Source organism: Aphelocoma coerulescens, chromosome 2, assembly GCF_041296385.1.
Source record: "Aphelocoma coerulescens isolate FSJ_1873_10779 chromosome 2, UR_Acoe_1.0, whole genome shotgun sequence".
NCBI lineage: Eukaryota > Metazoa > Chordata > Aves > Passeriformes > Corvidae > Aphelocoma > Aphelocoma coerulescens.
The window spans coordinates 79,284,541-79,297,559 of record NC_091015.1 but is presented as its reverse complement, the minus strand read 5'-3'; the positions used below and the strand labels follow the sequence as shown (position 1 = coordinate 79,297,559).

General features: G+C 42.1%; 1 protein-coding gene across 1 annotated transcript in view; it reads left to right on the top strand.

Moving 5' to 3' along the window:
- The first annotated feature begins 10,628 nt into the window (after nucleotides 1-10,628).
- The window catches only part of CDYL (chromodomain Y like), a 106,136-nt gene continuing 103,745 nt past the window's right edge, over nucleotides 10,629-13,019 (top strand). The window contains exon 1 of the mRNA XM_069008186.1: nucleotides 10,629-10,815. Within this exon, the coding sequence (XP_068864287.1) occupies nucleotides 10,792-10,815 (24 nt within the window). The 5' untranslated portion in view covers nucleotides 10,629-10,791. The remainder of the gene's footprint in view (nucleotides 10,816-13,019) is intronic.

Sequence of the window (13,019 nt, the reverse complement as noted above, 5' to 3'; positions counted from 1 at the left end):
TGTGTTGTTTAATTTCTGTTGAGAACACACCTACAGCTGTTCTTCTCCTCAGCTTTCTGTACAAAAACTAGTATTATATTTCCTTATGTGACATTTCCAGGATAACACTAAACACATATTTTAACTGACCTTAAATTATTAGATAAATGTGAGAGTTCTGTAGTCAGTTCTTTCATAAATATTTTATTTTTGTCAGATATTGTTTTCTTCTTACACAATGTAATAGGAATGTGACAGTGATGAGTGCGGGCGTGTCTTTGAATAATTTTTCATGCTGAATTTGGATCTGTCTTTAATATGAGGTTTCTGTACTATACATAAGGCACTGGACATGTGAGTTTCAGATCTTGATGAGAATTTTCACTTCCAGCCAGGTGACAGACACTGACATGTGAACACCTGGGTTAACCTTCTGTGGATGAGAGTATTCCTGCAATGGAGCAGTACTATCATTAATATCGCCACTGTTTTTTAAACTTACTCCTGTAAATCAGGTTATTTGAGCCAAGACACCTTTTCAGAGCTGATTGTGTCAGTTGTTAGAGGTTGCCTGTCCTTGGTGGTGGAGGAATTGTGAGAAGCCATTTGATGACTATCAGCATGACTATGTTATTTCTGCATATCTCTATGCAGTGGATTGGTTCCAGCTGGACCTTAACCAAAATTGAACTAAATATGTGCTTAGGCTCATTGGTGTTTCTAAAATCTCATTTTCTCTCATGCTTTATTCCAACTGCTAAATGAAGATGTCTTCTTTCAAGGAGCTGTTTGTCAATATCAAAGAAAAACAGGTGCCTGAAACCAGTCAGATCTGCAGCATGATAGACACTAGTATATACAGGATAGCGCTTGCCTCCTGACTGAAAATAAAAGGAAGATTGCACACAAACATAAACCCAGATCAGACAAGTCAGAGAGGAGCCAGAGGTGAAGTCACTCCTGTAACATTGGAAATGACATGTTAGGATTCTGGGAAAGGCTGATACCAACTCCACTGTCTACTCTTATAGTTACAAATCTCTGCAAAAAAAAGCCCCAAAACCCACAACCCTTTTGAGTTTATTACCCCTTGAATACATATACATTCTCTGCCTAGGAATGAATACTTATCTTCAGCAAAATTATATTTGCTGACTCTAGAAGTTGCTTTATAAAACTTTGACCTTTGAAGTCGATGAGAGTATTATCACCTGACTAATGGTGTATGTTCACAAATCATAAAAATCTGTTTCGTCTTACTATATGCTACTTGCTGATGATTTTCTCTGGCATGTTTCAAGTATGCTCAAGAACAGCTAATGTAAAGAATAGAATTTGAAGTAGGCCCTGAGTCCTTGGCTTTTCCTGTTTCCTGCAGAAGCAGGGAAATATCTTCTGTGATGCCATCTCCAGTTTCCTTGACATGCTCCACACGATACAGTCTCTGAATAGAGCCAGGAAGATGAACAGTTACTGTTCTCTGCTCTGGACTTAGATAGTTTTTAAAGAAATATAAATGATTTGTGATGCATTTTTGATGTCTCACAGGGGTTTTTTCCCTTGCCATTCTGCAGAGCTTTTAGTAAGCAGTCTATTCCTTTGGGAAATTCCAATGTTCCAGACTTTGTAGGTGTAGAAAATACTTTGTTGCACTTTAGAATCACTTCCACATACAGAAACAATTTCAAGTAGTTGAGGTCTTTTACAGGTATTCCTTTCAAACCTTCATCTTGTCTGAACCTTGAACTATTGCAGTCAGGTTAATGAGAGCAGCTTTTACAGGTTCAAAAGATTCAGACAGTTGCAATACTGTGTTTACAAATTTTCAAAAACTTTTCAAATAGTTCCTCTCTGATGTATGCATTATATGGAAAAGATGCAACACTATGTTGTTATAATGATACTATCTTCTGCACTCATTTGGACCGATCTGCTTGACTAATTCATAACTATGCTATTTGTGAGTAATGGCATCATCTCATATTTATTTTCAAGAACTGTATAATATGTAGTGCTTATGCATGCCTGTGATGATCTAAGATTGTATCTTTGGGGACCGTTACACTGTTTTATTATAGCCAATACATATAGTAATGCCTACAGTTAATGCTGCCTGACGCATTCTAATATAAGACATTTTACATTGCTATCTTTATTGAGTTTAAACCACTTGGATTGCAACTTTTCAATATATGACTCTTGACGAATTCTTTGAAAGAATACTTCACCTGAAAAGATTCAGTTTGTGGTTGGGTTTGGGGTTTTTCTGTTTGTTTCTTTCTTTCTTTTTTCCCAGAAGAATGTTAAAAAAAAAAAAAACAACCCAAAAAAAAAAAAAAAAAAGAAAAAGAAAACAAAAAAAAGAAGTTGTTCTTTGAATAGCTTTTGTAGTTTCTCATAATTGGGATGTGCCAACAATACAACTTGACAGTGGATTGACTACTTGAGAAAGTACTCACTGGAGTGTCCTCACATCTCCTTTGCTCACTTCTTTTCCTCACTGCTTCCTAGTGATCTTAGGGGAAGATTACAAAAGGCAGATGTAGGGAACTTTTAATGGCAGGTGTTCCTTACAGACTAGGATTTTGTAACTTCAGTGAGCCAAGATGACATAAATACAGTAACATGATTAGCATTTAGTTAATTTCTCTGTTTGATTAGGCATGATTTGAGATAATTTTGATTAATTAACTTTATTTTGTTGCTTTTAACAATAATGAATTTTATGCTGCAGCACAAAATAATTAATACCAAAATAAAAGATAGTCATCATGTCTGTGTCAATGTTTGGCTTTCTAGAGGAAAACTCATTCCCTATTGCATTCCTGTAGAAAGACTGATAGAAATATATCCATGTCCTTCTAAAACACAATCTCCTTGTGTGAGGACAATGAACACAGTCCAAGATGACATAGAGGCTTGATGGCAAAACCTAGTAAAGCGTTTACTAGTGAATTTACCCTTGTCTATTGATAGGAAAACTTGGATTACGATACCAAATGATCACCAGCGAGCAGCTGCTAAAATACAACAGAGCAAATCCAGTAGAATTCAGCCTATCCTAATACAGGCAAACTTCTGGAACAAGGCCTTTTGTTCCAGTGCCGCCAGTCTAAACAACAAAGCTATTGACTGCATGTGCCAGCCTTTGTTACTGGGGGCTACCTGAAAAGATTAAAATTGCATGAATCTGCAATTTCAGATCCGTCAATTCTCAGCTGCAAAATGTCCATCTGTAAACTGACCCAAGAGGAGTAGACTGTTGACTTAAGCTTCTGTGTTAAAGGGTCATACTGTCATAGTCTATCCCTAGAAAATAAATTAATTTCCATTGCCTAAGTAAGTCTCAAGAAGCTGTAGCATAGTTTTGATCTTTCATATTGCCACAATTATTGCAAAAGGTCACTAATTCATCTATGGACCATCAGGCAAATCAGTAAGTCCTTTAGACAACTTCACAGAAAGGAAACAAAATGAAAGGCATTCAGACCACTTCCTCTTCCACTTTGTCACAATTTTACAAGCTATATACTGACATGAACACGCTTCCCCAAAAGGGAACTGTTTGTGAGTCAACTCCAAGAAGACCCACTAAAGATTCCTTACCTTTTGCACCCCTTTCTTTACAGAATGTAATATTTTTGTTCAAGCTATATGGAATCCACAGCGAAATCTGCAGGCTAATGATGAATCAAGTAGACGTTTTACTTTCTCTTCTCTATGCTGAAAGGCAGCTTGCACAGTTTTGTGAAAAGTTTTTCAAGCACTAAGCCTAACATTAGCATAATATTATATGAGTCAAACTACTGGTAAGAAGTACTGGTAGAACTAGGCTGCACTGCAGTGTACTGAATAAATCTATATTATGACGATTACAGGAAGACTAAATTGTCCTGATTCTGGCGAGGACAGGGGTAATTTTCGCAGCAGCCAGGAGGGGCATGGCTAGGACCCAGAGGTTATTCTGTACCACCTCTCATTATTTTCCAGGGATGGGGAAGGGCTCCCTTCTGACTCGGCATAGCATGGCGGAGGGAGCAGTTGGGTGTTGTCAGGGGGTTTCCATGTGAACCGTTCAGTTTTTGTACCCCCTGTCATTAGTATTGCTGATTATATTGCTCTTTTTCCTATCTCATGGCTGTTTCCAGTAAATTGGTGCTGAATCCTCAAACTGAAAAAAAACCATAAACCTTAAGTTCATATTAGTTATTCATAAAAATGCATTTCTATTGCTTTAGAAGATAACTTTCCTCTACATTGCTCAGTTTTCCCTTTTTCAGTTATTTAAGAAGAAAAGATAGTTAAGCTTTTTTATTTTTCTCATCTGAATGGAAAAAAATGATGGTTTTTAATCTTTCTCCAATTATCAGAAGAAACATCCTGCTCTTTCTCAATGTTTACAAATGTCTTTATTTTCCTAAAGGAAAACAGCTAACAGTTTATCACCCAAACTAACATTCTCTTCACTGGATGACACTGTTTATAGGATTTGGAAAAGACTTGATAGGCCATGCTGAGAAAAAAAAATGATGAAGATATTTACACTCTTGAAAAGTCAACCTGTAAATATGATGCTCATAACCAGAAAAACTCCAAAATTCTCTATGCAAATATATCCTGCATGAGCTGTAATAGAATATGTACTTCATTAAAAATCTGTAAGGTTCTCTGCATTCTCTGTAAAAACACAGAATTTCAGATGTCCCTATTCTCCACATACTTACTCATTCTAAAAGTGTACTTAGTCATGAGAACACAAATTACAAATTCAAAGAGAAAAGCAAAGAATGTCTGTCTTTCAGATATGGTACCTACATTTGCATCAGTCCTCAACCTACTGCTTTCTTAGATTATGACACCTCCTTTCAAAAACTGAAGAGGACGGTCCCTAATTTAATTTTCATGGAATGCATGCTTCATAATGATCATTACATTGACTATGAGAATGAGCAAATTGTTATGGCTGATCAGACATTTAAAGAGTTCCATAAGGATAAAATTGTCCTTCAGCTTCACTCCATGCTCCCATTCCAACCCAACTATTAAGCTAGGATTTTCTTAGTCATTTTATAAACCTGTTCTCATCCTCACCATGGCAAGGAAAGCTACATTCCAGTGGTAAGACAGAACTCCTTCGAATAGAGCCAAGGAGTTCAAGGAGGTAGCTATAACTTTTTATCTCTGATGTGGACGTAAACATCTAAACTCTGCTGGTGACCAATAGGGTGAGCTGAAAGGGTGAGCAATGTGATTGCACAAGATTATTTTTATTTTAGATTTTGAGTTTGAGGCTTTTAAACATAAACTCATTTTAAGGTAATATTGGTACATCTTCACTTTCTATGTGTATTCTCCAATCAGCTTTTTCCGTGGAGCTTCTGCCTCATTCAAGGCACAATTCCTCTGCTAAGAATAAATCAGGAATGTGTAGAACATATGTAGACTAACCAGGGACGTAAAGATATTGATCTCATCTCTGTTCTCACTGGCTTCACAGCGCCCATAGTCAGGGCTAGCTATGTCTGTTAATGATGGAAGTTATTGCATGTAAGATTCCAGTTTCAAGTGCTGCAGAACTAGAAAGGTGGGTGGTGAAAGTGTCAGGAGAATGCACAAAGAGAAAAGCAGGTCCTGTAGATAAAATGTGCATTCTGTCCCACATAATTTAGTCCTAATTCTGTTGTAAAATTTCTGTTTGATAGTAAGCAAGCCATTAAAACATAGCCAAGTGTGGTTCTAAATGTAACTTTGGAAACCCATATTGGGTATCCAGCTAGAGATACAAAACATTTAGTATTTACACCTGTAACAAATGCCAATAAAAATGCTACTTTAAAAATAAAAGGTAACTATATTTTCTTAGGTTTTCTAATCTAGGCCTCTTTAACTGAACGGCAGAAATCAGTGGACAACTCTGACAATATTTGCTGTAATTTCATGTCGTAGTTCTACATGGGTAGAGAATGGATAACAAAGCCCCCCCTTATTTAATGGGCATATTGCGAAGAAAAATTATTGGTTCTTAAAAAAACTGCTACATTGAGTCTATCATTCAAGTCCACAAGGAAACAGTAGTGTATCGATCACATTCTTTGAAAGCAAAAATTTGGAGAAAGAAACTGTCCTTATCAATAAAGAACTAAATACCATAATGTCAGTCAAAAAATTACCAAGAATCTATTACTCTAAACATTGCCATTCCCTTCTTCAGTTATTTAAACTTGATTGTGTTACAGTCTTAATCTAATCTAGCATCAATATTTTTCAGATCAATGGAAGTAATGTCTCAGTAGTTTAGAGAAATAGGAGGTCCTCTGTCCTAGATTATTATGTAAAGAATCTTGTTCAACAATTGTTCCTTCAAGTGACCCCACTTTCCTCCATGTGTTGAAGAACTAACCCCTTTTGTCTGCCTGACATGGCCTCTCTTGGAACTGCACCCACTACAGAATGGGAAACATAAATCTCAGCTTTGTGTTGGAAGTACAGATTGCAAGAAATACTTTTTTCTAGCATTTCTGTTTCTCCATTTTAACTTAAACATCTCAGAAGACAACAGAACCACTTAGAAGACAACAGACTGAGAGGGAGATGAGGAAGAGGTGAGGAAAATCAGAGGGACAGAATTTAGAGAGAATAACAGATTACAAGGATGAACCACATCCCAGAAGTTGAGGGCAATAAAATACGCATTGGATAAAAATAGGAGCAAAAAAATATTAGGTGCAAATGGATATGATGCATTTCAGACCTAAACTGTCGACATAATTTGTCCATTATGGAGTTTTAAACCATCCAGTTCTCTTAGATCAAGAAAGCCTGGGTTATGGAAACATGAGTAGGGCTAATCTCAACTTTCTCTAAGCGGTTGCAGAATAGGTGACATAATTCCAATCAGTAAAAGTCAACAAAGTAAATCAAATTTAGACTTTGAGTCATCTGATCAGACATAGGCATCTGCTTTAGGATGAGATGAAGCATGCTGGCAATTCCACCAACGATGCTGACTATATTTCCTTTGGCAGTGAAAAAGTAGCATAGGATGATTGGATCAGATGCTAGTGCCTACAGCACAGACCATCCCATTTAGCCATATCAATCCCACCTTTTGAAATCCTTTAGCTAATCACTGGCTGTATCTCAATGACTAAATGGTTCATTTCTAAGCCTAAGTACTAAAAGGCAGATAATCACCTTAATATAACCAAACAGAAGTTACTGATAGTCACTTTATTATCAAGAGTTAACAATCTTGTGGATAAATCTTTGCACATCAAATACATCTGTGATCCCTCGGTTAGAGCAAATCCTAGAGATGTAGATCCATTCCCATCCAATACAGATCTCCATGTTTTCAATCCTGTAAACTTTCAGCTAGCTGTGATCTACCACCACAACTATTTCAAATTCATCTGTTCCACCATCTATGAAGACATTTACAGACATTACAGTGGCATACAACATGGTCAAAATGGAGTTGACCTTTCAAATGAACTTGATTCCATGATCTGTACTTCGCCCATAAATTAGAACATTCTTTATTCTGTGAAACAGAAGAACAATTGTCCTCCTGACTTTACCAGGAGTGCCTCTAAAGCAATTGTTGACTTCAAACTGGAAGCTCTGTATGCACATTGTAAAACTTCCTGCCTGGCTGACATTGTCTGGTTCTTTCCCAAGCTGGATTAACTGAGGCTGTTCAACCACCCCTGAAAACATTTGCTACCACTGTCAGAACTCAAATTGGCCTGGCTTTCCAGTCTTCCTAGACTGCTCTACTACTGCATTCCATACAGCTTCTCTACTGGAAATATTTATATGCAATGTTAGGAAAGTCATTTAGGAAGCTGGCAGTAAGGTTGGTTTCAACAAACAAAATATTGTTGAAATTTGATGCGTTCTGCCTCCAGTGAGGAACATATGAAACACCTTGAGAAATGAAACAGAAGCAATGATTTAGACAATTCACCATGCAACCTTTGGACAACTTGATTTTTCTTCTAGAGAAAGCAAGATGAGAGCAAGCTAACACGAAACCTTGTGTAGCAAAATACAACCACAAAAATGAGTCACAAAAACCTGGTACATCTCAGACGCTTGAACCATAGCACTGCCACATGGTATTTTTGAATAGTGTGATTGATTCTCCTGAAAAGTCTTATCAAGCAACAAGAACAAAAGGTTACAATGGAAGGCAAAAAGGAATTAATGGCAGTGCAAGCAATGAATATGGGTAAAAGAAGAAATTCTTTCACTGAAGATGAATTGTGGAGCGTGGTGAGAATACTAAAAACTAGTGTTAACTCTGAGCTTTGGCTCTTTCCTTGAAATACTAAAAATGGAGAAGTACTGATGAACGGTATTTCTTTCGAACCATCCAAAAAATCAGAACGCCCAAGACCTAGTTTACTGCAATGGTGAGACCCTCAGTACAGTTCAGTTCTATTTTTTTGCCCTTGCAAAGCAAAGTAACATCTTCAGCAAACACTGCTGCCATCTCTTTGCTAACATGTGAATACCGATTACCTTCAAAGACTGTCCTTCAAAGGGTGGCTACAACAGTGACATTACACTGTGTACAGCTCACAAAGGATTTGGCCCACCTCTTAGGAATGGTGATTAAATGCTCATGAAGGCAGTCACAGATCTTAACCATCTTAATTTCGTATGTAGGCCCATCCTTCCACCAATGATCCTGCTACTATCACTGAACGACCCCCTCTTTCACCACCTTAGATTAAGCCCAGCCCTTGAAGATGTCAAGAAGTAAATTAAAAACCTTTTTGTGGACTAGTTAAAGATTAGGAAAGTATGAAAAGTATGAAAGTTCTTAGATGTTTTATCTGCACAAATGATGTCCATCTTGAAGTCCAGTACAGAATTTCAGTTATCCAGATGAAGGATGTTGACCTGGGAGACATCGACATATTTGTCATAAAGAATGGGCAGATTAATCAAGTTTGAGAAAAGAATCTCCAGTTCTTTGTACATAAATGATCCAAAGCCAATAAATAGATCATTTTCTGAATGAGTATCTGCTGGACAGTGGTCCAAAACTTGTCTATCAATGTAGAACACTGAGGAGTTTCTTGGTTTTTTAGAAACACCCTTGAAAGACTTTGAAAAAAAAATAAAAACTTTGATCAAAAATGAGTTGACCCAATGTCTTGGTTGATTACACAAATGTGAGGAACTCTGCTTCAACCTGCGCTGTTCTGTGGCAGAGTATGGCTCCCTGGTGTGGCACGGAATAGGAAACACTGGCTGGAACAAATGCTGCAGTATGACAGAACACATGGTTCAGCATTCCTGTCCTGACACTGGTTTTGTCCCACCCATCAGCCCTTTTGAGATCAGAAACAATGCCTTGAAGAATTTTCTCTTGAAGAAGTAACTTGTTACATCTACCTTTGCATAACTAAGCCTTCCATTCGTCAAGTTAATGGCTTGCTACACAGCATCTCATGTGAGGCACCCCCAGATGACACACGAGGTGACAAGAACAGGTTGCAGGGTGTAACTAACGCTGGACTCATAAGCAAGTCAACAGCTCAGCTACTTTCTGTTGGCCCATCATACCAGGGAGGCCTTGGCGGGGCCTTCCCGTCTTGGCAAACACGGTCAGTCGGGAGATGGAAGGCACATATCCGGTGTTGGCAGCCACCGTCGAGGGCTGCTTAGTTTCTTTTACGGCAAAGGCATCCAACCAAGGAAGTTTGGACGGGGAAGAAGCGCGTGCAGACGCGTTATGCATGGCACTACTGCAGGGCGATGGAGTGGGCGATGGTGGAGCTCGCGGGGGAGCGGAGCTCGGAGGGTCGCGGAGGGGCAAGCACGGGCGGCGGCGGACGGGGGCGAGGGGCGGCTCGGGGGCGTGACGAGGGCCCCGCACGTGCGTGGGGCCCCGCGCCCTCCCACCACCGCCCCGCTCCAAACTCCGCATCCGTCCCGCGGGCACATCCCACACCCCCACGCCCCCCCCCGCCTCCCGCCCCCATCACCCGCGGTTTCCCGGGCGCGGCCCCGGGCGCGCGCCCCCGCCGCCCCCCGCGCGCCGCCGGGCTCAGCTGAGCAGACAATGGGAGATCAAAGCCGGGATGGGGTGGGGGGAGGAGGAGAAGGAGGAGAAGGAGCAGGAGAAGGAGGAGGATGGTGCCGGGCGGGGGAGGGGGGGGTGGCTGGTGGAGCCGGCGGGGCGGAGAGCGGTGGTTCGCGTGTGGCGCTGCCTCTCTGCGCTCGATTAGTGTTCCTGGGGAGGGAGCGAGCGAGTGTAGCCGGCGGCGGACGGAGGGGTGCGGGGGGGCGAGCACGCGTGTGAGTTCTGTGGGCGCGGGTGCGCGCGCTGCGTGTTCCCGCGGGTGCGCGCTCGGGCGCGCGCTCGGGTGCGTGCGCGCCGGGGTGTGCGAGGGCGAGCGGGGAGAGCGAGCGAGTTGCGCAGCTGCCGTGCGCGCACCCCCCCCCCCCCGCCGCCGCCGCCGCCGCCGCCAGCGCCAGCAGCAGCAGCAGCAGGGGCAGGAACAGGAGCACCTCACTGGCATTTAACGAGCGGAGCTGCTAGTTGCGCTGGAGAGAGACGCGCAGGGAGGAGGAGGAAGAAGAAGAAGAGGAGGAGGAGGAGGAGGAGGAGGAGGAGGAGGAGGACGGGAAGAGAAGAAGGAGGAGGGGAAGAGGAGGAGGAGAAGAAGAAAAAGAAGAAGAAGAAGAAGAAGAAGACGAGGAGGGAGAAGAGGAGGAGGAGGCCAAACGGACACCAACTGAAACAAAAGTATTTCCAAACCAGCACCCAACTCCACCTTGTGAGGCTCCCCCAGCATGGCTTCCGAGGAACTCTACGAGGTAAGAGCCCCCGAGCCCCGCCGGCCCTGCCCCCGGCCCCGCTGGCCACCCCACCCCACCCCACCGCACCCGAGAGCGTTTTTGTTGCTCCCCGGGAGAGCCGCCGGGCTTGTCACCCACACTTGCTGCGGCTGCTGCCCCTTCCCGCTGGGCCCAGCGCCTGCGTGTGTGCCCAGCCTGGCCCCCCGCCCCCCCTTCCCTCCCCAGTTTTGCTGGAGGAGGACGGAAATGTGACTGAACGGAGGAGACGGCAAAGTGTTACCGTGGCCTGCGCTCCCCCCCAGTCCTTTCCCCACGTTCACACAACACTTTGACTCCAGGAGGAGAAGGGGGGTGCTGGATGGGGCGAGCAGCGCTGACAGCCCCGGCAGCGAGCACGCCGAAGTGCGAGCCCGGCGCTGTGCAAAAATGTGAGCAAAGCCGAGTTATTGCCTCTGTCCGGGCCGGGGGGGAGAGGGGGTAGGGCAGAGGGGCTTTCCTCTTGGATTTATGTCCATGCCAAAGTCCTGTGCCACCATCGTGTGCCTTGGCCGTGCAGCAAGCTGCGACGATGCAAAATATTAAAATTTAAACTCCTCGGCTCTTCGTGCTCCAGCGATAGGGTTGAGGTTGCGAGGGAAGCCAAAAAGATTGAAAGTTAAGGCTCTGACACGCCATCCTTCACTCGTCACTCGGGAGGTGGTCAAAGCGTGTGCTGACGGGAGAGGGAGGTCTTGGGGTGAAGAAGGAACAAGGTGACAGCCGAACTTTGAATTTCCTATCTTATGTGTGGCAATTTCACATCCTTGCCCTTTACTGAAAAGCATCATGGTTCTCTTGGATTCAACTTCCTTGTTTTTATTTTTACAAGAAGTCATCCCTGGGAGTGAAAAGCCGTTGTTGTTTTGGAGCTGTTCTTGCCTTTTGGGTAGAGAAGTGGCCTCCCAATACCAAAAATGCTCTTATCTCATAGTTAATATGCATCGAGGCAGTGATCTATAAAAAAAAATATATCCAGAGGCTGGAACTCTTAAGGTTAAAGGGAGGCAGATAGCCTTCAGGAGGCTTGACAGAAGATGTCTTACTGCACGTGTATCTCTCATTAATGGAGTTATGTCTGTGATGCCATGGGTGAACAGATCCTGTAGAAGTCAGTGGAAGGTGCCCCAGGTGGGCTTGTATTTTAAGCAAGTTGACTGTCAAGCAGAGGTGCTGAACTGGTAGACTAGAAAGAAGACCGAAGGCCTGTGTTCCCAAGACAGATAAACCATGGTTAACTGCTTTGGCAAGTTTCCCCATCCTCATAATGTGGCTTAAGTCAATCTTGAAGGGATCATCCCTGGAAGTAGGAGAGAAATTTAGGAACCACTCTGCGTCTCAAGGGATTGCCAAAAAACTTGCTTTGACTTTGGAAAAAGTTCTGTTGGGTTTGTGGAGTTGGGCCTGTAGACTGTGCTGTGGCCAATACTTGCTCTTCGTGTATTGCTGTGTTTGATCAAAGATGGACAATGAGATAACAGTTTTGATGGGTGCAAAGAAATGACCAGGAAAATTCTGTTTGCTGGGCATTGGACTGAGGCTAAGAATGACCATTGTGCATGACTCTTCTTGGCTGTCTTAAATTGTGTTCAAAATGTCGACTTGTTGGCTCAGTAGTCTGTCAGGCACAGTCGTCCTGTAGGCAGGTGGCACATGATGACCATTGCACAAGAGCCGCTTTTGAAAAACACCTGAAGAGATACTTTTAAATTTTGAAAATCAGACATATACTTTAGTCGTACAAATGCGAAGTTTAGTTAAGATGCCAAAACTGTTAATGCTTTTAGACTCACATGTGGTTAAGCTGTCTCTTTTCTAAATTGTTGTTCATTTTTGACGTGTTTTGTCTCATAATGAATTTTCTAGCCATGTCTGAAAAATCGTAAAATCATAAATAATTTAAATATAGCGAGCACTAATTTGGGAAGGACATAGCTGCAAGTTGACCTGAAATGTTAAAAGTGTTAAGTAATTTAAACTGTTATATGAGATGCCCATGTTATTGACTGTGGGTTTACTTCTGTTTCATGGTTGTCTTCTTTATAACTCATGCAATACAATATTCTTTGAATCTGGTATTTGAAATCCATTTGTTATACTTCCATTTTTCCTTCTGGGTCTTGATCTGGTGTCTTGATCAAAAAAAAGTTGTGTAATCTATTTGCAATTGTTTGCTTAAGTATGAA